This window comes from Lepidothrix coronata, unplaced genomic scaffold (assembly GCF_001604755.1).
Source record: "Lepidothrix coronata isolate B3197 unplaced genomic scaffold, Lepidothrix_coronata-1.0 Scaffold51, whole genome shotgun sequence".
Classification (NCBI taxonomy): Eukaryota; Metazoa; Chordata; class Aves; order Passeriformes; family Pipridae; genus Lepidothrix; species Lepidothrix coronata.
In genome coordinates this window covers 1655322-1679340 of record NW_016690231.1, presented here as the reverse complement: position 1 = coordinate 1679340, position 24019 = coordinate 1655322, and the positions used below count along the sequence as shown (strand labels likewise).

The 24019-nt window shown below is 45.6% G+C and overlaps 1 protein-coding gene across 14 annotated transcripts in view; it reads left to right on the top strand.

Annotated features, from left to right (window-relative positions):
* The window catches only part of FBRSL1 (fibrosin like 1), a 510214-nt gene that overhangs the window by 215960 nt on the left and 270235 nt on the right, over positions 1-24019 (top strand). For all 14 annotated transcript variants that reach the window (XM_017815486.1, XM_017815477.1, XM_017815483.1 and 11 more), the window contains 2 exons: positions 9581-9682; positions 20685-20720. In XM_017815486.1, coding sequence (XP_017670975.1) covers positions 9581-9682; positions 20685-20720 — 138 coding nt within the window. The remainder of the gene's footprint in view (positions 1-9580; positions 9683-20684; positions 20721-24019) is intronic.

The following is a 24019-nucleotide window of genomic DNA, read 5'->3' as shown; positions in this document are numbered from 1 at the left end:
AGAATGTCTTGCAGTATTGAGTGCATGAAGAATCCTAAATCTGTCATATTTATTCAGTCTCCTTTTCAACCAGGCTTACCAAAGAAATGAAACCAGGAGTATTCAAGAAGATTAGTTTTCCAGAAAACCTTGCTGAAATAGTTCAATTCAGTCGCTTTAATCCAGTTCTGGGTTTTTTTCCTTCTCCTGCTCAAGCCTGGTGTCACAGCAATGTGCCTATAGCTGCCCAGCCAGCTCTAGTGGCTTCTTTGAAATATGTCTCCAATACTTGTCTTTTTTCTGTTTTCTCACTGGCTATTCCAAGATTGGTTGAAACATCCGTGTGAGGTGATCTCCCATCCTATAGCTTGTGCAACAGTCTGGACTTTGTTCCTAGCAAATGTTGTCTGATATCTTCCTTTAGCTATCAGAAGACTGAGTCTGTTTTCTTCTCAAGGTTGAAGCAGAACTGCACTGAATGTTTTGCCTGTCTGACATAATTAGTAATGTGTTTACCTTGTTTTTTGGGATCTTCTTTTACTAAAATCATTTTTGAAGGTTATCATCACCTTTTGTATTCAAATCAAACCCCTTGATTTTGGTGAGTAGTGTTACCAGAAGAGAAATACTGTGATATACAGAGATATTCTTCTTGGCTGAATTTCCTAAGATATTTTGAAACATCTCCTGCAGCTTTGGACAATTTAATATGTATATTAAATCTACTTTTGCTTTGAACATCACAGCTGTTGATATTAGCCTTTAATAGACGGTATCTGTGTGCGTAGATGGCAGCAGTGTTAAAGCTGTCAGTTCTGATTGCCTCCTACATGGTGTTTAAAAGCATTGTGTAAGCTCAGCCTAATTTAGTCCGTTGGCTCCAGCTGAAAGCAGCTCTCCCCTTGCTGAGTGGTTGCTCAGTCAATCACACCTCCATCCTGCTTCCCTTGCAGGGATCCCTTCACTGTGGTCCCCTGCACTGGTGTTGGTGACACTTGACGTGTCTGTTCTGAGCTCATTCTGATGATCTGTTCTGAGCTGATCTTCAGTCTATCCATTTCTTTCCCATTGCCAAAAAACGTGCCAAACCAACTTCCCATTTGATGCATATTGGATGGCATTTTATAAATGAGAACCACAGGTTCAAATCATCTTTATGTGAAACTTGAAGTCACAGATCTTATTTTGTAAGAGGCTCAGAGACTTTCAGTTCTCTCATGGAGTATTTGTTGGCTGCTACTCCTCGATACCTGTCACCTCACCATGGTCTTCACCACAGGCTGCAGGGAATCTCTGCTCCAGCACCTGGAGCACCTCCTCCTTCTTCTCCTCCTCCTTCTTCTTCACTGGCCTTGATGTCTGCAGGGCTGTTTCTCTCACATATTCTCACCCCTCTCCAGCTGCAATTGTTCCTGTGCAGCAACTTTTTCCCTTTCTTAACCAAGTTATTCCAGAGGTGCTGCCACTGTCATTGATGGGCTCGGCTTTGGCCAGCAGCGGATCCATCTGGGAGCCAGCTGGCATTGGCTGCATTGGACACAGGGGGAGCTTCTGGCAGCTTCTCACAGAAGCCACCCTGCTACCGAAACCTTGCCACGCAAGCCCAGTACCTTCCCCCTCTGTTGCCTTGCCTGCCTCTCCATCCAGCCCCAAGGGCTCGGAGGTGCCGTCTGCCTACCCTGTTGTGGAAGGCAGGATTTAGTTAAATTGGCTGGGAATGCTCTTTCCCCTTCAGCAGTCCCAGTCCCACTCCTGCACACACGTTCTCGCTGCAGCCCGGGCAGGGCTGCGCTGACACAGTTTATCACTGACGTATGTCAAACCCAGATTTCCCCAGCTGTCTGCTGCCATCTGCCAAGTGCGGCTGGGGGCATGCAGAGTGCAGTTTGCTATGCAGGCCTGATGGCAGCTGTAAAATCGAACAGTTTTGCCTGCTTAAGCACCAGCTTTTTTCCAAAATAAGCATTAGCTCTCGCGTCTCAGCGAGGCTCCTGATCCCGGGAGCGTGGGCCGTGCGGGGAGCAGTGCCGGCTCTGCTCTGCAGCCGGGGCCACCTGCCAGCCCAGGAGCTGTGAAAAATCATTGCAGCGGTTCCAGGGCTGCAGAAAAGCCAGCCCTGCTGCTCCATACAGCCCCTCGGTGCTGGGCACTGGGGGAAAGGCTTCCCCAAGCCCTGAGGGCGCTGGCCGGCCCTTTGGACTGTGCCTCTCAACATCCCTGAGATCAAACTCCCTCGTTAGAAACGGCACCAGACCTGCAGAAGTGTCTCTTGGGGAGCTGAAGCTGAGCTCAGTGCAGGATGTTGCCCTGGCTAATCACAGCACCATGCAGCAGTCCTTCCAAAAACTGCAAAGGTAGCTGCCCATACCAGAGGAGTGTGGGGTTCGTTTGGTCTCAGAAACGGGAGGTGACCCTCATGTTTAGTTGCAAGATTTAAGATGCAAAGTTAGATTGTTGGTGAATAGTCAGTGTTGCTCCAGTAGCTGAGAAACTATCAGTAGCTTTTAAATATTTTGATTCTTCACTGATGATACTTTTTATTACAGTGAGCTGTTGTACTTGCCTTGCTGTGGCATCTGACTTGGACAGTCTGAGCACAGGAATCCTTTGCTACCATTAATTCAAGCTCTCTGCATCCCAGGGAGAGGTCAAAATTAACCACTGTGTTACAGACTGCTCGACTGGCATACTGAAGTAACTTAGGCAGAGGAAACTGGTAAGCCAGGGTTGGACACCAGAAGTCTGCATAGCAGGTAAATGTATAAACAGCAACGTTGGAAAAGTCATGGAACCTTCTGAGTGAATGCTAAAAAAAGGTAGTTTTCCCTCAGTATCATAACACTGCTGCTGTTTTCTTCTTCATCACAGTGAGTAAAAACGGACATGTCATATTTAAAATGACTTATGGCCAAGATAGCCCATCACAGCCTCCACAACAGCACCACCCAATTAGAAAAACTACTCTAATCCAACCTGATGCTACTGTCATTTTTTAAAATGAGTCCTACTTCAATCATAAAATACTTGGACCATAGCATTGCTTTCTACGCCATATGTCCTTATTTAGAGGGGGAAAAAAATGATTGCACCCTTAATTCAATGGAAACATTTCCCTCTGAGCCAGAGCTCAATAAAATGTATCAAAAAAAATTGTGGAAAAGGGCAAGCAAAGAAAATCAAATTGCAGCGTGTGAAACGATTTAAGGAGGGACCTGGGGAATACATAATCTCCAAACTGCCAAGTTAGAGCAAGTATAAAATATACAAACAAGCCTGATATTTTTCCCAGTTGATCTCATTATGAGGTATGCTTGGGATAGATAAATTTTGTTAGAATGCATTAAGGCTGGATTTTCAAGGAAACAAATCAGAAGTAATGTGTTTAGCTGATTCCACCTTGTTTTGATACATGGGTCTTTTCAGGTTTAAAGAAGTACATTTTTAAAGCCAAATGGTTTGTTTTGCTTCAAGCATTAAAACCAGAGGCAACTGGGTGACTTTTTTTCCCCCTTCTGGAAAACAGACGTTTATAATTTCGGCGTGGTCTTTAATCATTGGGGTAGAGCTCTGTGCAGTATGTTTGACTGCCACTTATTGTTGCCTGCTTAAAGCACCACTGAACTAGTCTTGAATGCAATCCCTTAACAGACTGTTTTGTCCACAAATAGTACTTTTTCCAAGTCTCCAATATATTTTAATTAAATTGTCCATTTGTATTTATTAAGGCAGTTCACTGGCTTGTGCTGCAGAAAGTTGCTACCACTGATAGTCTATCAGAGAAACATGAGCTTATCTGGGAGTTGATAATAAAATGCAAGCATATGTTAGCAAAAAAAGTCTTCACAAAATACTGTTGAAGCATAATTTTCTTGTTTGCTGGGAAGGAGGCAGGCCGTGCAATTAGCTTTGATAAGTTTTTGGAACAGTTGCCCTTAACAACTCTTGTAGCCATGTGAAATCGTAGTCTGTGTTGGAAGGAAATGTTACCCGCAGAAAATTTTTCTTCCTTAGATTGACCCTGTAGAAAACACTTGGAAAAGGGTCCTTTGGCAGAGCAGATGATAAAGTCATTACACGCTGATGAGATGTAAAGTGGTGTTCAGCAGCATTAGTTTAGATAGATGAGCATGATAAGGTTGATTCATCCCTGTCGCTGGTGATCTGAAAGCTTGGACCTAAACTCTGAGACTTGGATGCCTCTCAGCTGTGCCCACTTATCTCCAAGTGGCTTCTGCCAAAATAGATTTGCCGTGAAGTCAGTAAAATCCCAAATCCAGATATTGTGTTTGGTCTGTCCTTTCTCTCAAGACAAATGAAAATTGATCTTCAAAAGCTTTGAAAAGGAATTACAGTTCTTTCTCAGAAGTTAACGTGTTCCTGAAAGGAGACAGCTTGGCTCAGTGCTGCGTGGAGCTCTGTGCCCCATCTGATCTGGAAGGGCTGCTTTCTTTTCATGGAACCATTCCTGGCTCCAAAGTGTAGCACAAAGCAGATGGGTGTCATTCCTGCTGGTGCCTGTCCACTGGCAGAGGTGAGAGGATTTGTGGATTAATAGACCCATCTGAGCTACCAGAACAGGCATCTCAGAGATGAATATTTCAATTATGTCTCTCCCTGAGGCTGCTGCTTTCTGTCTTTCCTTCAGAACAGCACAGAGGGAGGTTGCTGGGAATTTCTTTTCCCACCCTGTGCGTACGCAAGACCCGCTTTGTATAAAACAGACACAAACCCAAGCCAACAGCAAGGGGTTTAAAATGAGACCGCTGCGACTTTAAGAGCGAGGAAAAAAAAACAAACCAACCCTGTTAAGGAAGGAAAATAAAAATCCCACAGCCTGTTGTAGCAGCTGTAGCTTCAGATCGTGTGGAAAATGAAGGCAGATGATTCAATTTGGCCTGTGCCCCGAGTACATTTCCAAATGCTTCTGTGTGTGCGCAAGATAATGAACAAATATATTGAGATGGCACAAGATCAGTCCGAGTTTGCCGCCGCGCAAGGCGTGGAGCTCCCAGTAGGAGCGTGCGAGCTGTGCTGGGTTAATGGGGGTGAGGGTCGGGCAGCCCAGCACCTTTCAGAACAACTTAAGAAAAGAATTTGTCTCCTCTTGCCCCGGGCTCCCCGTGGCACTCAAATGGAGCTTGTGATAAATCGAAGTGTATTTATTAATAATGAGCAGGGGCGGCGTGCCCGTGATGGGAAAATAGGTGCGGCGAATAAAAACGTGCCTTCCTCTGACATGGGAAGAGCTTAAGTAAATGGAGAGCAGGCTGATCTATTATGATTAAAAAGCAGGGGCTGAGAGCCAGCGTAGAGGTAATGAAAAAGCCCTTTTAGGGGGAAGCAAGACCCATTCTGCCCATTCACATATTCCCTCCACCCCTGCTCCACGGGCAAAAATAGGGAGGGGGAAGTTGGATGGGAGAGATGGAAAGGCAGCAGCATTCCAGGATAGCAGAACTGGACTTTAATGAGAGCTGGAGTTATTACCAGGATGAGTTATGATATTTAATCATGCTACATGATGTCCAACAGCGCAAGGTTCATAATTCTTGGCTCTGAACGTGGCGTGGGACTGTCCATGAGCACCTGCAGCATTCAGATTGATCCTGGCCTTACAAACCCTCTGTGCCTTGCCCCCAGTCCTTCCCCACCGAGCCAGCACTGTCTGCAGTGCTGGCCCGCTCCCACGGAGCTGGAAACTCTCTTCCACTTTCTCAAACAAAGATCTGTCATTCCTGGTAAAAGCTGGATTGTAGCTGTTGCAGAGAGCCAGGATTGCCTGCTGCCAGCTTTCTTCTGCAGTGTGTGGTGGGTCAGGGGTGTTATTTATCTTGTGGGAGACTGCGTTGGTCTGGTTTTTAAGCAGCCTTGGGTTTAATTAATGCTCTTGGAGAATTCCCTTAACTTCAGTGATGAAACAGGCTCTGCTTGAGTAAAACTTCAGCACCTATTCCATGTTTCAATGCATATATATGGACATGAATGTCTTGCTGCCTTAGTGTTTGGATGAAGACAGGATTTGGGCTTTGGAAAAGATAAATTATCAGTAATTGTCTCCTTGTGCCTTTTTTATTTTGTTCCAGCTTAGCTTTCCTGAAGTGACTCAGAAGTCAGCCTGGATTTAAAAACAGATCCCCTCCCACCCCCAGCCCTCAGGAGACAAGTCTAAGGAGCACCTTTCCAAGCCCCTCTTTGCTGAGCTTTGGGCATTGGGAGTATTTTGAGACACTGTCTGAGTTGGGAAGGCAGCTTCTCCCAGGTGGCCCTGTGTTTCCATAGGATATTTGGCTCCTCTGCCTGAGGTGTTTAACCCTGGGGGTGGGTGTTGCAGTAATGCCTGTGTCTCTGTCTCTGCAAGTGTGTGCTAGGAGAGGATTATGTTTTGTGTATGAACTTGGGGAGTTGGTTGTGCTGAGGCAGCTGGTTGTGCTGAGCCCAGCTCCCTGGGCTGGGAGCAGGGCTGGGAACCCACCTCGCCCCTGGCTCACAGAGCCACTGCAGTCTCTGAAACAGTAATGACCTTTTCCAAGGGAGAGGAATACTAGCTTTTGTAGTAAAACTCAATCAGGGAACGTGGTTAGGAGGAATTTCTGGAACTCAAGCAAGAACACCCACAGAAAATCACTAGAAATCAAGCAGCAGAGTCAGTGGCAGCTTTGGGAAAGAAGCTTTTGTCCAGTTCGCTCATACCCGGGTCTGCTGAGAGTGCCCCTGAAACCAATGCATCCATTTAGCAGAACAACTTGTCCTCCTCGTTGGGTCCTGCATGTGGCTCATTAGGGTAATTACTGATGAATTAAGGCAGCTTGGCTGAGCGCTGGGGCTGCGGGTGTGCGGGCTCCCCTGCTGGCAGGCAGCAGGTGTAAATGAACAAGATCTGTCAAAAAGGCTGATGACCCTCTTAATTCACAGCAGCAAACTGGGGACAGAGGTAGTGCAGCAAGTTTAATAATTGATATTTACTTGGAAAGGTTAATGGCAGCAGTGATGCTTCTAATTTGCTTGCCCGTGCAAGACCTTGTCAGGTCAAATTGTCTCAATTTGTTACTGTGGGTGTAGGTGTAGTTTTCCTTTAATGAAATTTGGAGAAAAGAAACAGGTGGTGTTTGGAGCTGACTGTAACTCAAGAAAAACAGCAAAAGGTTCGAGTCTGGTAACAGGTTGGGTGAGTCTTTGCTAACTTTAAACAGCTGGCAGTTTAGTCCTTTTGAATTAATTCTGGTGACCATTTGCGCTCGGGAAGGTGAAAGGATTTGGAATGGTGTAATTTATTTTTCCTTTAATTTGCAACCGTCTAGGAGTTGTTTAGGTCAGAAGTGTAATAATCTTGACAGGCTTTGATGTGTTCCTAGGTGGGAGGGTTAAGGTTATGGATCAGAAATCAGAAAGCCGCAGAATTCAGTAGGATTTCTGCACTGTATTAGGGAAATTGTAATTCTGTTCTGTAATGGTTAAGTGGTTCCTGTTTGAGGCAGAAACTAAGCACCTGCTGCCTGGAAGCATTGAGATTGGCAGGTCAGATCCTTTACAGCCAAGAGTTTCAGAAGAGCTGGCTGATGGCTGGGAACCAGTGGAGTTGGGTTTTGATGAAGTGTAGGAAGACCCAGATGACAGAAGAAAGCTGGTGTGCCAATGTTTTTGAAAGGCTGTAATTAAGGGGATATTACCACTTGTCTTATTGGCTTGGCGTCAATCCTAGGCGAGATAATGGGGTAGCTGAAGTAATAATTGGTTAATAAAGACCTAAAAAAGAATAAAGTAAGTGAATGACAATAATTTTATACTTAGGGAAAAAAAAAATCTCACCAAATTTCCTTAATTATATGTGGAATTAAAAATTTGATGGATAATGGCCAATATTGATGTAGCCTAGTTAGATTTCTGTGTTTGACGTTGTTGACCTATTTATTAAGGAAACAGACGGCACGGACTGAACACGGTGCATTTCGAGTGGGTTATTTCCTGCAGAGAAATGTGTGGTGCTGGTGGTTGCAAATGCAAACTCAGTGCTGGCTGGAAACACTTCCAGCAGCTCGCAGGAGGGTTCAGCTCTCATTGCTGTGCTGTTGGAACATTTTGATGTAGGAGCAAAGATGAAATACTGGTCTTGATAAAAGTTTGCAGCTGGGCAGCGTATTGGAAAGGTGGCTCACGATGAGCGAGACGGGCACTGTGCTGGGAGTGGTGGTTGTGTGATGGGGTGACCATGAGCAAATGTTTGCTTCTAGGGCTTTGATGTATCTGAGTTTAAAAGTCTTATCCTGCGGAGGAAAGTGAATTGGTGAGGTGTAAAGTGGCAGAAAGGCATGCAGAGTAAGGACTTCCATCAGCAATTTACTGTTGCTTGGACATGAGCACAGTACTTTCCCTGTCTTCTGCTGCCCAAGCCTATACAGGGCTGTGTACTACTGGATGAGTAGTGAAGTTCATTCTCCATATAGTGCCCTGAACATTGTATTCAAATATGAAGAGGCTGCGGGGCACTTGGCTGGCAGTGCTGTCGAACATCCATGGCAGTGCAGGGATCAGTGTGCTCCCGGGGCTCAGGTTGCAGTGCCCACGTTGTGGCAGTGTGCCCAGCCAGCCTGGTGCCTTGTGCCACAGGGGCAGGGCTGGGGGGGTTATATCAGTACCACGAGCAAGCCCTGCTGGCCGCTGACACTGCCAGGAAATGGGACAGAAAGAAACAAAGGGATTTTATTACCATTAAACATACCAATTTGTACAAGCCGACATTTTAAATAGTGTAATTTAAATGGAACCAAACTGATATGAATAGAACCTATTAATAAATTAAACACTTCTTTCCACCCAATATTTCACAAGGGAATTAGCAGAATAATTTGTTAGTAAATGAGCCCAGGAATGAAGCTGTGAATGACATCTATCCTACCCCTCTCCTCCCCCTGTAACACTCTTTGCAGATGTAAGCGGGAGGTTGCTGTGATTTCAAACATTGCCTCTCTCACTTCAATCCAAAAACGAGTTCAACTTCAGGGAAGGAAGTAGGATGATGTAGCAGTTAGAGAACAAGCCTTGGCTGTAAGAGTTAATCCTGCATTAGTTCGAATTCCCTGTGGTATCTCAAGTGAGTTGTTTCAGGCTGGTGTCTCTTGCTGGCTGCTGTGCCAGTCCCAACCTCTTGGTGCAGTCACTGGGGTGGCCCCAGGGCACATCTGTGGGCTGGGGAGCAGTGACCTGGCTGTGGGGTCAGCAGTGACCTGGCTGTGGGGTCAGCAGTGGCCCAGCAGCAAGAGGCACCAGTGGGACCCCAGTGTCACAGCCACGGAGTGCTGGGAGCAGAGGGACGGGATTTGTCCGTCCGCTCCCCTCTCACCTCAGCCCAAGGACTTTGGCACAGCCTTGCCCGCCTCCAGGAGTGCCAAAAGCACCACTTCCCTCACATGTTAGTGGAAAGGAATATGGACACACGTGGTCAAGCACAGCTGCAGAGAAGCCCCGTGCATTCACAGGCGTCCTCTCCTCTGTGCCATGGGCGTAGGAGTGAAACTTTGACTAAACTGCTCTCGGCGACCTCGGGAACAGGTGGCAGAGCAGTGCTTGAAAATCTCCTTTTTCCCCCTCCTTCTTCTCCCTCTAGATGAAGGTCCCTACAAGCAGAAGTGGCAGAAATAGCGAGGAAGACAGCATCAGGGAGGCCACAAGCTCTCAGCGGAGCAGCTCAAGGGACCGTCTCAGTGATGTAAGTACCATTCAGGAGAAAGCATCGCTTCATTGCAGCAATTCCCGCTGCTGACATGGCTTTTCATAAATCTTGCTGAACAAATGTTGGCATCCAGAGGTCACTGTGTAATAACTTTTTTTTATGTCATGATTGAGTGTTACGGCATAAGTGGTTGAGCTGCCTTGCAAACACTATAATCATGGTGCAAATAATATGATAAGCGAAAGATCAGAGATGGGAAAACAAAATGGAATTGTTATTCCTCGGGGAAGAGTGGCTTGATGTTTTGTTTTGTTTTCCTAAAGAAGTTGTGTTAAAAAGCTTTTTGCAGTATCTTTGGGTTTAGCTGCTGCACGTAATCACATAGTTTGGGTGCAAAGTCAGTTCATCTAATTTTATGCTTCCTGCCTCCGAGATATGAGAGGTTTTTTGGGGGAAAGCTGTCTTTCTCTCAGGAAATTCGATGGTACGTTGAGTGAAATGTTATGATAAAACAAAAGCAAACGGTGCCCTAGTGTGTAAACACACAAATGGGCTTTTGAGTCACCAAGAAATCAATGGCAGTGCTGGGATAATTTTATATGAAGGCTTTTTGTGTTAGCAATTAGCATTTCGCCTTCATTAAAACATGATTTTTTACTAATTAGGACCTTTCCCGTTAGGAGAGATTTAAATGAAGAACAATAATCAAACGCTGGCACGAGCATGTCTGAAATATTAAATTTGCCATTTCAATGGCAAGCCACAGAAATCCCAGAGCGAGTGGTTTTCATGTTGAGTTCTATTAATGTAAAATATGCTTCATAACTAAAACCTGTCACAGAAAACGGCTCACACCAGCTAAATTCAATTGGACAGTTAATTTAGCTTTAAAATTGAAAACACTACCTCCGCTTCAGGATGCAAAGGGGAGAGGGGGAAAGCCTTTGATAAGTGTAATGTATTTGCTATTAAGGCTTTCAGAGCCCATTCTACGGGAGGAAAAGGGAGAAAAAGGGGAAAAAATGGCTCCCACAAATGTGTTTAAAAGCTGAAAGTATTTATTAAAAATGTCAGCAGAAAAGTGCTTTTGGCAGATTAAAGCGGGATTCGGCTTGACAGCTCTGACAGGGAAATGTGATGGGGGAAAATTCTCTCTACATGTTTGGAGTGTGAATGGGGCGCTGTAAACAGCCGACGCGGTGGGAGGAAGAGAAAAATAACATGTCCTGTGATCTGCTTCCAGGACTGGGAACCCACGCGCCGTGGTGGGGGCATGGCAGCCGGGGGGGACCCGGGGACAAACCCCCTCTGCCTGCGGGGCGTCTCTGGCCGGGCTGTCGGTCGATAATGATCGTAATTTTATATCTGCATACAGTGGTGTGATTCTCTCCTTCCCCTCCCCTGCGCTGCTCCCGGTGGCTGTGTGAGCAGGGGCTCCTGGCAGGATTGCTGTGCTGTGACGTGGGGCCACAGGGAAGGAATGACACGTTCCCACGTGGCGATTAGCGCAGGTCAAAGCGTTAAGTGGTCTTGGAGACTTCCCTTGTTAAGCCGATGCACTCCCGGTTTTTTCTCCTCCTTTCCCTTTGCCCCCCAAAGTTGCAGGCTGAGCCTGTAGGAATTGAGTCTGAGGGCCTAATTCCTGCAAAATCTTCAAAGCCTGTCCAGCAGCCAGTGCAGTCCAGGGGGGAATAGGCACTCTGTTCTTTTTTAGTCAGCGGGGACAGTTGGGCAGTGCCTGGAGGCCGGGGCACACTTCAGGGCTTTGCTGAAGTGCTCTTGTGACCTGGTGACCCATTGCAAATGAGGATTTTTCAAATTAGTAATTAAACAGTTTGAAAAGTAAGGTTCATGAATCACAGAATGCTCTTCGTTCATTATTCGATGAGTGCAATTTAGCTTTAATTACGTATAAAGCTGCCTTGCGTACTGGTACATGTTCTGTAGCCTATTTAGCGACTGTCTGAAAGCCTTAGAAAGTCCCACGGGTGCAATCAGATGGTTTTCCCCATTTCTGTGCAAAGGGATAAGGCAGCAGACTTGTTGCCTTGTAGAGAGGGAGCAGGGAAAGGCAGAGAAGATGATGACGTTGTCCTGAGTGCCAATTCCTGCAGGATTTCTGTCCAGCCATGCCTGGTCCCTGTTGGCCCTGGAGCTGTAAGTCCCAGCACACTGTTTATATAGCTGGGGTGCCACTGGACTGGCACAACTCCTTACATGTGGCACTGAGGATCAGAAAGCCACAGGGCAGTGAAGACAAAAAGGGGGAGACAGGGACAGTGTTTCCTTGTGGTTAGTGGTTCCAAACGGGACTCCAGCACGTGGCAGTGTCCCTGCAGATGGATGCTCTGCAGCAGGAGGCACCTGGGCTGTTCCTCACTCTCCTGTTGTTCCTTGGTGCATTTGGCCTGGTTTTTTATGCTGCCCTTCCCTCCCGTCTCTTTCCCCATTAACTTGGGTGAACAAAGGGGTAAATGAGGCAGGAGGTGGCAGGTTTGGCTGCTGGGTGGTAGCACACAGCAGGTGTGGTGGGAATGTGTGTGTGTGCAAGTGTCACCTACAGCGTTCAGCGTTGCCACCTCAGGAGTGTGGGAGTCCTCCCTCCGGCTCCGCTGTCCTTCCCCATTCCAAAGGCTCCATCTCGAGCAGCTCAGCTCCCCTCTGCTGTTTGTTCCTCAGGTGACTCATTCAGTGGGATGCCAGCAAGTTGTTCTTTATTTACATTAGTGCATGTCATTAGTCTCTAATGGACCGTGAAGTCAAGAGGTGGCCTGGTCTGTCGTGAAATAATTGCCCTCCAAAGAAAACTGAAGCAGAGGATTGGTTCTGTTGTGCACACACAAACAGCCCTCAGTCTGTCCACCACAAACCCCAGAGCATCCTGCTGCTCCTTTGCCACAAGTGAAACTTCTGTGGGGAGAGAATGATACAATTTCTTACTAAGACAGTAATTGTCTGGCTCATGTAGTAAGTCTTTCCAGACATTACACTGAGTGCCATTTATTATGGGTCATCGGGGGAAAAAAAGCGCTTATTATGATCTAGTGAAATCATCTCTGGCTGCAGAGGTTTGATTTGTTGAGGCTGGGCTCTTCTTTGGGATGATGAAACTTCAGAGCAGGAAAACAGTGAAGTTTTAGCCCAGGTTTTATGGTGTGGAGAGGGGACGGGAACCTGCCACTTGTTTATGTTCCCAGTGTTGATATAAAATTCCCTTAAAAACTACTATAAAACTGACATCCCTATTACACATGTACTCTCAACCAACACAGAGTCAACAGCCTTCTTCCAAAATGGGGTTTTCCTCTGCTGTCTTTCATAGTGAGGTAATTGGAAGTTGCCAGAGAATTAAGAGCTGGATAAGCCATATTGCTATTTTGTTGTGTTGACCCAAGTAAAAGTGGAAGGCTTGGGCATTTTGTTTTGGGTTTTCCCCATGTTCCATAATTGTCCTAATCTTTTCTGATGTCCTGAACAGTCCAAAAATCCACACAGAGCCTTGTATAATGGCTTGAAAAAAAGGTTTTTATCTTTTTCTTGACCCATCAGCTTAAGAACTGCCTGCTTTTTAATGGATTTTCTCCCTCACTAAATTGAATGGATCGTCCCTCATTATCATTTAAATAGAAGCCTCACTCCCTGTGAACATGGAAAATTTGAATGTGGTAGTAGAGCTGTGATAATTTGAAATATTCGGAAGGTGGGGGCAAGGAGGGGGAACAGGCGGCAGAGTGCAGAATTGCTGAATGTAATTGTCATGGATTCTCAATTTTGTTGCCACAAGATGGGAAAATAGACTAATAATTGTCTTCCAACCCTAGTAGAATAGTTGCCCTAGTTAGCTGAAGCTAACACTCTAATTGTCATGGGGGCACAGAGATGAATGAGGATGTATGCAGGGCACAGCCAGGGCTAAATTGAGTGATATACTAAGGCAAAGAGCAAATTGGCAATTATTGGCCCAGCTGAAAAGGTTGGCAGGTGTGCTGCTTTCTCACGAGCCCTTAGGGGGAAATTGGAAATATAAAATATCGACCATAAATACTGGCTGATTAGGAAATATGTTGCAAGAGGTGCTGGCCACTTAAGAGTCAAAACTCTCCTTTTCAAGGGATTGGCTTCAGCTGTGCATAAAACCAGCAAGCGCTGCTACTAAGTTGTTCAGAGCCTTTACCTCTCATCCCCCAGGCTATCTTTTCTAATTTTCCATCATCCTATCCTCATATGTTTGTTTGTTTTTCTTTAAACATAATAAACGAAAAGCGGTCTTTTAGGAAATGCAGAGATCTTCCTCTCTCTAAATGTTCTTTGATAAGCGTTTAGCATATTGTATAGGCTAGATATAAAATTCTCTCTCTGGTAGATGAATACAAAATAACTTCTGTGATTTCTGATTCAAGCAGTTCCCTGTGATCTGCTTTTCTTTGTGTGCCATCACAGGCGCTGTCTCCCCCCTTCCCTCCTGCTTTCCGTGCCACGCTTCCCCTCCTGGGGCACGGGGATTAGAGCAGCAGCAGGGTACGAAGCTGCAGGTCCCTTCCCTGTGCCTCAGGCTGAAGTACCTTGCCAGAAGCACAATCAGATGAGCCTCTGAAGTGAGAGTTGGGCCACAGTCGCTCCACAGCTCCGTGTTTATCCACTTTGTGAACTCTGGTGCGTGTGCAGTGCCTGCTCTTGGCTCCGGGCAGGGTGGCAGTGCCACAGCAGAGCTTGGCGTGTCTCAGGTCGGGAAGGTCTCAGTGCCATGATCAGGGATGTTACTGAGTGGATTGAAGGAGGTTTTTGGAAAGCCTGGGGTAGCAACACGTGGACTGCAAACTCTTTGTGGCACGTGCTGTGCATCGTTCCCCGTGTGTAACGCTGGAATCTGACCCGCAGTTGGAAGAGTGGAATAAGAGCATCACAGAGCTTAGCAAAACAGAGGTAGCAACAGGATAGTTTTAAGACGCCCTCCTCAAAACATGAATCTTGGGAAACTGCTTTGAATATACACGGAAGGATCGTGACAACTTGCAAGTCACGTTCTTCTGGAGGCAGAAGTTCCCGTCCCTTCGGCGTTCTGTCTGCCTTTATCTCGAGTGTCCCTCAAAATACCAAATGCTTGCATGAAAACTGCTGCTGCAGAAATGACAAGCAAAGTTGTAATGACTTGCATGAAGCTTCAGGTAGTGAAACATAGCTGAGAAGGAAGAAGGTCTGGAGAAGGCTTTGGTAAGTTGGTAGAGGGTGATGGTTGGAATGGGAGCAGCACTCATGTAGCTTCTCTGTGTTTCAGAAGGGTGAGGTCTTTTTATGTTGATCCTGACTGACTGTACCCAGTTCTTTGTTCCTGGTCAGTGACCATCTTTCCTTCTGCTGTCTGTGACCATCAGCTGTAGGTATCCAAGTGTCTTGGTTGGAAGCTGTTCTGTGGCTTATCAAGCCACTCACAGATGTTCAGACCTGGTGTAGTTGGATATCTTACTGAACTGGTTTTGCAGTGTTTCTAAGCATAACCCTCTTTGTTTAGCCAACATAATAAAGTAAGTGAATTAAGAAAGGAACACATTCAAGTTTTGCACGACATCCAAATCATTCATCATGTGTTGTGGTTACCTTGTCAGGTCTGGGTTTCTAATCTCAGTGAACATCAGATGCACTGTGTGACCTTTGCCAAGTCGATTGAACTCATTGTATCAGCAGACAGGAGCGTGGCTATGGAAATTAATTGCATTAAGAGACTGTGTTAAGGTCTGGGATATCTTCTGCCCTTAGCCCTTTTTGCCCTCCTCCCCACTTACTCCTGCCATTCCAAGACATTTGAGTTTTATAAGGGACTTGCTTGGAAAGGAAATACAAGACTTCTCTGGTGTTCAAAGCTGAACCCATATTCTGTTGTTGAACTTTCCATAAATGACTGAGTGGAGGGTAAACACCCACACTTCCACGTGCCTCAGTCCTCCCTGGCTGCGGGGTTGGGGCCACCAAGGAAGAGTGGAGGGTGGGTACAGCTGAGCTGAGTTTCATCCTGAACAAATGCTATAAAACAGAATTAAAAATCCCATCTCTGTACATGCTGTTGCTTAACTCAGCTGAGTGATAATCAACCCAATCAGGCTTGTGGCACTGGGCTCTATGGTAACTTTGGGCCTGTGATTTGGCAAGGCAGGATTGGGCACTAAGTAGGAGCTGGGAAATCTGCCTCAGTTCCCTCCTCTGCTGGGGGCTCCTCGGGGGACACTGGGCATGTTCTAGGATGGGATTAACAGCAGTGGTGGGAGGCACTTTTTGGGGACTGTCCTGTGCCCACATAGGAATAGCTATTGGCTGAAAACACCTGACTGGGAGGTACTTGATACACTTCAGGTTTCAGCCAACAAAAGTGGCACATGTCAGAAAATCAGGAATGAACTCCTGACATTTCTGGAATATGTTAATTTAGGTCTTTTGCCAAAGAGGAGGGAAGAAAACACTACAAACAAGTTAATTTTGTGGTTGTGCTGCCATCACCTGCTTTTAACATAATCCCCTTATAGTTAGTTTTTATATCAAGGATACAAAAGATCCAAGTTGAAACCTGCCTGACCCACTGAGAGAGGGGAATTGGCTTGAGGTGCCCTATTACTGTGATTATTACTGGATTTTAAAGCCCTTCCTGCTGTCTTTCTAGTTCAATAAGTAACCTGATGGATTTAAGAAAGTGAACAGAGGGTGTCTTGATTTCCTTTGCATCATGAGAGCAGTGGAAGGCCATGCTTTTATTTATACAAGGGAAATAACTTTTCATGTCAATTTAGTAGACAATCTTGGAAACCCTGCTGCAGGTTATTGGTGAGATTTTGTCATGATTTTCTTTTTTTCTAAATTGCAATCACCATTTTAATCAAAAATAAAGGAAGAAATTTTTTAAATACAGTTGCAGGTTGCAGTGTAACTCAAACTCTCAAGGGCATCAGTGGGGGGGATAGTAGAGTCTTTCAGCAGTCAGATTTTGCCTTTGCTGCCAGAAAGGTGTATTTTTTTATATCCAGTGTAATTAACACGAGAGCTATCCCAGGGTAGAAATAATTCACTCTGTGACATAACTGAAATGTCTGTGCTGTCTGGTTTTGTTTTTAACCTTGGGCTTAAAAGGAACCAAAAATCTTTAGTTGTAAAAGAGGCGCATCATCTGCAAAATATTATAAGCCATTTATCTTTGAGCACAAATGCCATCTAGCAGTGCAGCTCCACTTATGCGTCATTAAATGCACAGACCACACTCATTTTGCCCCTAACTAGTAACAGCCTCCCTCAGAAACCCTGGGTATTCCAAAGAGCACTGGAAGAGGCACAAAGGCAGGGCTCAAACCGGGCAGGGAGGGCCCCTGCCCTCCCCAGGGAGTGCTTGGGGTTGCTCTCACGTAGGGCTGGCATTCCATACTCTGGCATTCCATACTCTGGAATTCCATACTCGGAGGGCTGGCATTCCATGCTCCCCATCTCCCACTTCTCTGTGCCGTGCTGGGGTTTGCAGATCCAAAGGCTTTGGGAAGGGCAGGATGATGTGGCAGCTGTTCTGCCTCTGGCTGCAGAGCGCTGGCCAGGTGGGGTGACAGTGGTGTCTCTGAGCTGTGTCTGTCAGCCCCTTCCCTGCCAGCAGTGCTTTCTGCAGGCACTGTCTGAGGGCCAGGACGAGCTGTCTGGGGTGCCTGGGTTGCAGCAGTAAGGGCTGGTTTGGGTTTGGGTTTGGTGCTGTGCTGGTGGGTGCAGCACTAGCAGGGATGTGGCTGGCTGGGTGCCGTGGTGACCATTGTCCCCTGCTGCCTGAGGGCCTTCCAATGGGAAGAAAACGGACCCAAACAGCAAATACACTATTTTGAGAATAAGGGTTTTCTGACAGCCCTCCATGTGAGTGCTCCTGTCCTGTAGGTAAGAGCCTGGGTAAGTCATTCCAGCTGAAGACTTGCCCCAGTAACTGCTCTTGCCAGACAAGCCCTCATTCACAGTCAAAGGAGGTTTCTTCAGCTTTGGGCAGATGCCAAGTTAAACTTCCACTAAGATTTCTTATATTTGCAGCCACGATTGATTACTTTTCTCATTATTTGATCTTGATATAGAGACATACGGATTGAGCTATGTTTATATTAACCCCCAAAGATTTTTTTCTTTGGGAACATCCATCACAGTTGCACGCAAACTGTTCTGCTCTGGCACTTGTAGCTGATATTAGCTGGGGGTTTTCAAAGCTTTTACATGTGGCAGTTGGTGTGGATCCTCCTAAAGAGTCCCAGTGTTCCCAGCTAACCAAGAAAGCAACAGAAAAAAAGCATACAAAGAGCTCTGGAGAGTGTGGGACTTGGCTGTGCATAAACCTCATCGTTGGAGAGGATTTTACAAGTCAAATCCAGAGAATTCACCAGTTACTAACTTTATGCATGCAATAAAAATTCTGAGGGAGGGGGAAAAACCCCACCCTTCCTCCTTCCTCCCCCCTGATTTTCAGGGAATTTAATGTTAGAACTTCTAAGGGAGGAAGAAGTTTGTGGATGTGAAAAATGCCAGAATTAATTGCCATTCAGTTTTAATTATTTCTGATGTAACACTTTATTCAGCAACTGTTTTTATTGTTTTCTACTTGGTGGTTTTAAATCAGTGGTCTGCAGATTCCTGGGGTTCTTGGACAGCTTGGGATGCCTTAAAGTTATCTTAAGAAAAGCAGATCTGTTGTTGGTGCATTTGAGTTCCTTGTCCAAGGGTCTGCTCCATGCCGGGAAAATATTTTATGTGTGCACAAGACTCAAAGATTGAAAGTAACTGTTAGACTGAAAATGCTCTGAGAGGCTGTTTCCCTAGAGAGAAGCTTCTAATGAAACCTCTTGTTTCTGTTTTTGGTTATTATTTCCAATTAGTTAGACCTTGTCATTCTTGGTTAAATCTGAGTCGATGGAGGGGGTGGAGTGAGAACTTCCACCCTTTCTCCTTCTCTCCTCCTGTCTCTCCAAGCAGGTAATTTGCCCCCTCCTCATTTCTGTGTTTACTTTAGGTGAACTGCCCGATCAAGCTCTCCAAAGTGTTGGAACAGATAATTGTGTTCAGCTGTTGGACATACTTACATGGATAGCAGGACATTGTTGTTAACCCATTTTCTGTACAAGGCTGAATTCCACGAGTACTTTGGGGTAAAAAGTACTTAGAGGGTGGGGTAGGTTTCCCATGATTTCTCAAAAACAGATGTAAATGCTACTGCCCTTCATTTCACCAGTCTACAGCTTTATTTCTGGGCAGTTTACATTAAAGAGGTTTATAAATAACTCCCTACTTTTTTTGTAGCGTTTGAGGGCAGATGCCAAATACACGTGCAATAGGTAGAAGGTGGGAAGTTAAATGCTGTTGTTGGTGTGTTATTGCTGTCTCAGGTTCCCCTGTGAAAGTTGTCCTTTCCCTGCAGTGCAGAGGTCTTTGGAGCAGGACAGAGGGTCAGGTGTAGCGTGCCAGGGGTGGGGACTGGCACCCAGTCACCTCTGGGCTGCAGAGCTGTGTCTGAGAGCTGTGTCACATCTTTCCTTCCATCTGGCACCCTGGTTCCTGTGCCAGCTGGTGATGGGCTGAACAGGGAACCCTCCTGCCTCCAGCAGCACACTCACTCAGTTGTAGGACTTTGCTGTTGCCTGTTCTTGGCTTTGGAAACTTTCCTCTGTGGGCAGTTGTCTGGCAAATTGCCTGTCTGGGGCAGGTGCAAGGCAGTGGCACTGAGCTGCATGGGCAGAGGGATGAGGCAATTGAGTCTTCACTGAGGGCAGGACTCTGGAAAGGTTTCTGTGTGTATCTTGGTATCCTCTCATCAAAAGGTTTGCAAACTGGTAGTATGAAGGGACTGGTGGAAAATTACAAGTGTTTGCAATCGGTTTGCATCAATCTCGTTGGGGTGTTGTGCTGTTGTGCTGATTTATTAACACGATAACTTCTGGCACTGGTGCAAAAAGACAAACAATCCTCAAGATCAGCCTGCAACAATTCAGTATTTTTGGTCAGGCTTTGGTACCCACTAGAACATCAGTCTTGGAAACAGGACTGCTGAGACTCCCTGGATCTTGTTTAATAAAATCACATAGCGAGGGCATCGTGATTATAAATCACACTTGGAAATTGGCCTGCAGAGTCCTTGCTGGGTCATGTGGTGTCGTGTGCCACCACTGTTCCCAGCTTATTTTTAATTTCCGAAACGAAGGCATATAGCAGCAGCTAGAGCTGGAAGTGGAATTCATTCAGCTGCTCTGAGAAAGCCACTGCCAGCAAAAAACAGCAGCTCAACAGTGTTGGGTCGTAGAGAGGGGAAAGGGATCCAAGTGACTGGAGCTGGTGTAATGAGAAGGAAAAGAACCAAATGATTTGGCAGCATGTGAAAGAGGTAAGGATGTGGTAGAGAAAGGAGCAGGAGGAGCTGAAATGAAGAGCAGGAGTAAACAATGTAATTTAACTTATTCAAGAGGGACAGAATGCTTATTAAAGCTCTGAGAGATGATGAATTAGTGCTTTGCTGCTATTGTTGTTTCAGATAGAGTTGTCATGTGGTAATGCTGCAGCAGTGAAGGCTGGAGGCTCACGGATTCGTAGAGGGGAATGGAAAGTGGGATGTGTGGTTACATGATTGAAAGTTGGAGCTGATGAGGCAAAATGCGCAGCCGTGACTCGGGAGCTCGTCCTTACACGTGTGTGCTGTTCCCGGGAAGCTGCCACCACACCGGAGAGGGACGGCTCCAAATGTGTTCCCCGCTGCTGGGAAGGCGTCTGCCACGCCGGGAGCTGTTCCCTCGGTCGGGAGGAGCTGTCAGAGCCCTGCTCTGGCTCCTCAAACCCTTGTCTGGGGCAGCTCTGGAGCCCTCACCTGGAGGTGCTCCTTGGCTGCTCCTCCCGTGGCAGCACCACAGAATATCAGGAGCCCCTTTGAGGCGCTCTGGCTGTGAGGTTTCCCCCTGAGGAATACTGGGCTGGGGGAGGGAATCTCGAAATGATTCTTATCTTACATTACACACAGTCTCTTGCATTACTTACTGTGGCATATTGTTTCCTCCCACAGAGTTCTGCTCAATCGCTTTCAGGAAGAGGCTACTCCGTAAGTCATTTTACAGCTAATTCTTTCACTTCTGTTGATGTTGATTGCAGAGGTTTCCACCACCTATTGCACAGCCACTGACATGAAAGAAATGCTGAACATAAGTAGGGCTGGAGCACAGGGCTGTCATGCACCTGCCAGGGGACAGCCCTGACATGTGAGAAAGCATTAAGAGCCTGGGGGCTTCTTAATTTAATATCATTCTTATAGAGAGGGGGTGGTTTTTGTTGGTTTATAGTGTGTTTCAGCTAGATAGTCACCTCTGGAGAATTAAAAGACCTGAATGGGGGGAGAGTTTTCAACACCAGTGGGAGATGCTTCCCTCCTCTCCTCCCTCCCCCATACAGGTTTTCATTTGTGTGTTAAATACAAGAATCAAGTACACAATTGCTCCCATTTTAAGAGGAATTGTGACCCTCACCATTGTGAACAAAAAAAGAAGTCAGTATTCCCTTTTTTACAGTTTCTGAGTTACAAGACAAGCTCCCTTGCTTTCAGAGGAGGGCGTTGCTGGTGTTTTCTTCACAGAAGTGCTGTAGGTACCAGTGTTCTGGGGTGGTGTTACAGGGCCAGGACACGTCTGCCTGTGTATGACATGCACCAGCCTTGTTTAATTGTCCATTCTGTTCACATGTACCTTATTTGTATGTGCAGTAATGACATTTCTTCATGTAGAGGTGGTATAATTTGTTTATTTTGGGTATATTTGCTGCTCAGCTGTCCAAAAGGGCAGGCACAGACAGGCTTGTGTAGAGTAATAGGGAAATAGGAGAGGGTGTGAGAGGCTTAGCAGTGTCAACATGAAAATTCCTGGAGTCACATTATATCTGACTCTCATAACAAATGTATGGTGTGGAGATATGATACCCTGCTTGTCCAGCCAATTAGTCACATGTACCCTTATTGCCAGTGCAAAGGTTGTAGATGAAGGTGTGTGCTAATCCTGTGTGCAAATCTGAATGTGAGTGTCTCAGTCCAGCAAACAGGTCCTGCCTACACTTATTGACAGTAATTGCTGTTTTCACAACCTCTGCCATGATGAAGTTTTGCCTTCTAGGTGAGTGGTCCCAGACTGTTTCTTACAGAGAGCTGTAACTGCTCACTCTACACAGGCCAGAAAAGGATTTTATGTACTTCAGGAAGTTGGTTTGGAGACCTGGTGCACTTATGTTTTTTTTTTAACAATAATCACAGAAATTATTTAATTATTTTCTTTCAGTAATTTATGTTGTATGTTTGGAGGTGTATGATGGAACTTGTGAACTTTTACCCTCAGCTGTGCAAAAAGAGAAGAAACTGGTAGGCAGTGCAGAATTTCTGGTCTGATCTCGTAGTGACACTGCTTCATGCTATCATACCTATTATCAGAAATTCATAATTCATTATAAAGCCATTACAAAATAACATGACTTGAAAAGTCTTACAGTTTCAATGAAATAATGTCACAAATTTTTAGACAGTAATTACATGTCTTCTAAGTATCCTCCTGTCTAAATCTTCCCAGCATCCCAGGTGAGTATCAATACTTAACTCGTAGTGATGAGGAGTGTGTGCTCTAGGACACTGAGTGCTGCTTCCCATACACGTGGACAGTTGGATTCACCTGAGCTTCTAAAGGCAGAGGCTGTATCTTCTCTTTGTCTGTAAAATGCCATGCACGCCCGTGGCACCACATAAATAGTAATGAATCAGCTTCACAGATTTTATGACTGAGGGCATGGTTTGGGAACTAAACAATTTCCCACTGGCTATAACATAGGTTGCAAAATCTTAATGGAAAAAGGCCAAAGAATTCTTTTCAGAGTCTCGAGGCTAATAAATCACAGGACTGTTTTCTTCCATTGCTGGCTCTTCAGAAATTTACTTCTGTTTCTCAGATAAATGATTTTGAGAAAATTTCCAGCTCCTTCTCTGTTGCATGTGTGGGGACAGGGTTCTTTTATTTCACCACCCCATAACTTCTCAAGGGAGGTGAGAGCTTTCTGTGTGCCAGGGCAGTGTTTTGAGATCACGAGCAGCGTGAACCGGGGTTGCTTTTCTGTACGGATTGTCATTCTCCCTGTTAAACTGCCTTCTGCCTCACCGTGTACCAGCTGTTGAGGCTGACCATGTCCCTCAAGACTCTGATGCTGCTCTAAATTGATTTAGCACGAGGCAGAGACTGTCACTTCCAGCCCTGCCAGGCCCTGCTGGCCCAAACTCGCGTTGGAAGCCGATTCTCCCCGGTGGCACAGAGATGTTCAAACCCCCAGTTCAAGACAACTGGCCCCCCACCAGGAGTTGTCCATAATATCTTCTAGCAGCTTTCATTTTTCTCAGGGAAACAACTGTATACGAAACACTGAGTTACTACTTTGGCTGTGCCCCCTGTTCACATCAAACAGGTTGTTTGCCAGAGATGTGATAAAGCATGATAAAAACACAGTGCTCCAGGATGCACAGTGGAGATGCCACTGCAGAGTGTCCTTGCTGGTTTTACAGTCTCTGTACATATCGTGGACAAAATTTCTTCAAAATCTATTTCCCCAAAGTAAAGTTTGGAATGGCATTTACTTTTACTCGGATAGCATGACACATATCTATGTCTGTACTGTTTCTGCAAGCTCCTTATCTCATCAATAGCATGTGTTTCATACCCTTATCTTGTTCAATGTATACTTCCTCTGTGCTGAGAAATAGAACACTAGTTTGTTTATGGAGGTTAATATCTTATTCCTTTTATGACTCGATGGTTACATTTGTGTGATAAACTACTCCAGCCATTTGTCACACTTCCTGCACACACAGATGAGATTAGTGATCTTAGTCAGAGAGGTCTGTCTGTCCTCTGAGCAGACAAAACAGATTTTCTTCTTGGTAACAGGATGAGAGGCCTGTCTACCCGAAAATGCACTGATTTGTTAAAAAGCACACAGAGAACCAGAAATTAGCTGTGTGTTGAGATTTCTGTGTCTCACCGATACACATCCACCCTGTGGACCGTTTCTCAAATTTATTTCTGATAGTTTAGTCATGATAGTTAAGTTCTGACAGTTAAGTTCTAAATGAACTTAACATAGAAAGTAGTTACAATGAACGTAAGATCAGTACATACAGTTTGTTATTAATAGATAAAAAGTTGCAGTTGTTTATCAGGTTGAGCACACTGTACAGACAAACCCAAGCTGCAGTTGAACTTGACTGAGTTTTGTAGAGAGCATGGAAAAGGATAGAGCTGGGGAATATGTGTCAGCTTAAAAAAAAATAAACAAAAAACCTCTTCCAATAAATTATGTAGTTTATTTATAGAGCGTCTGTGC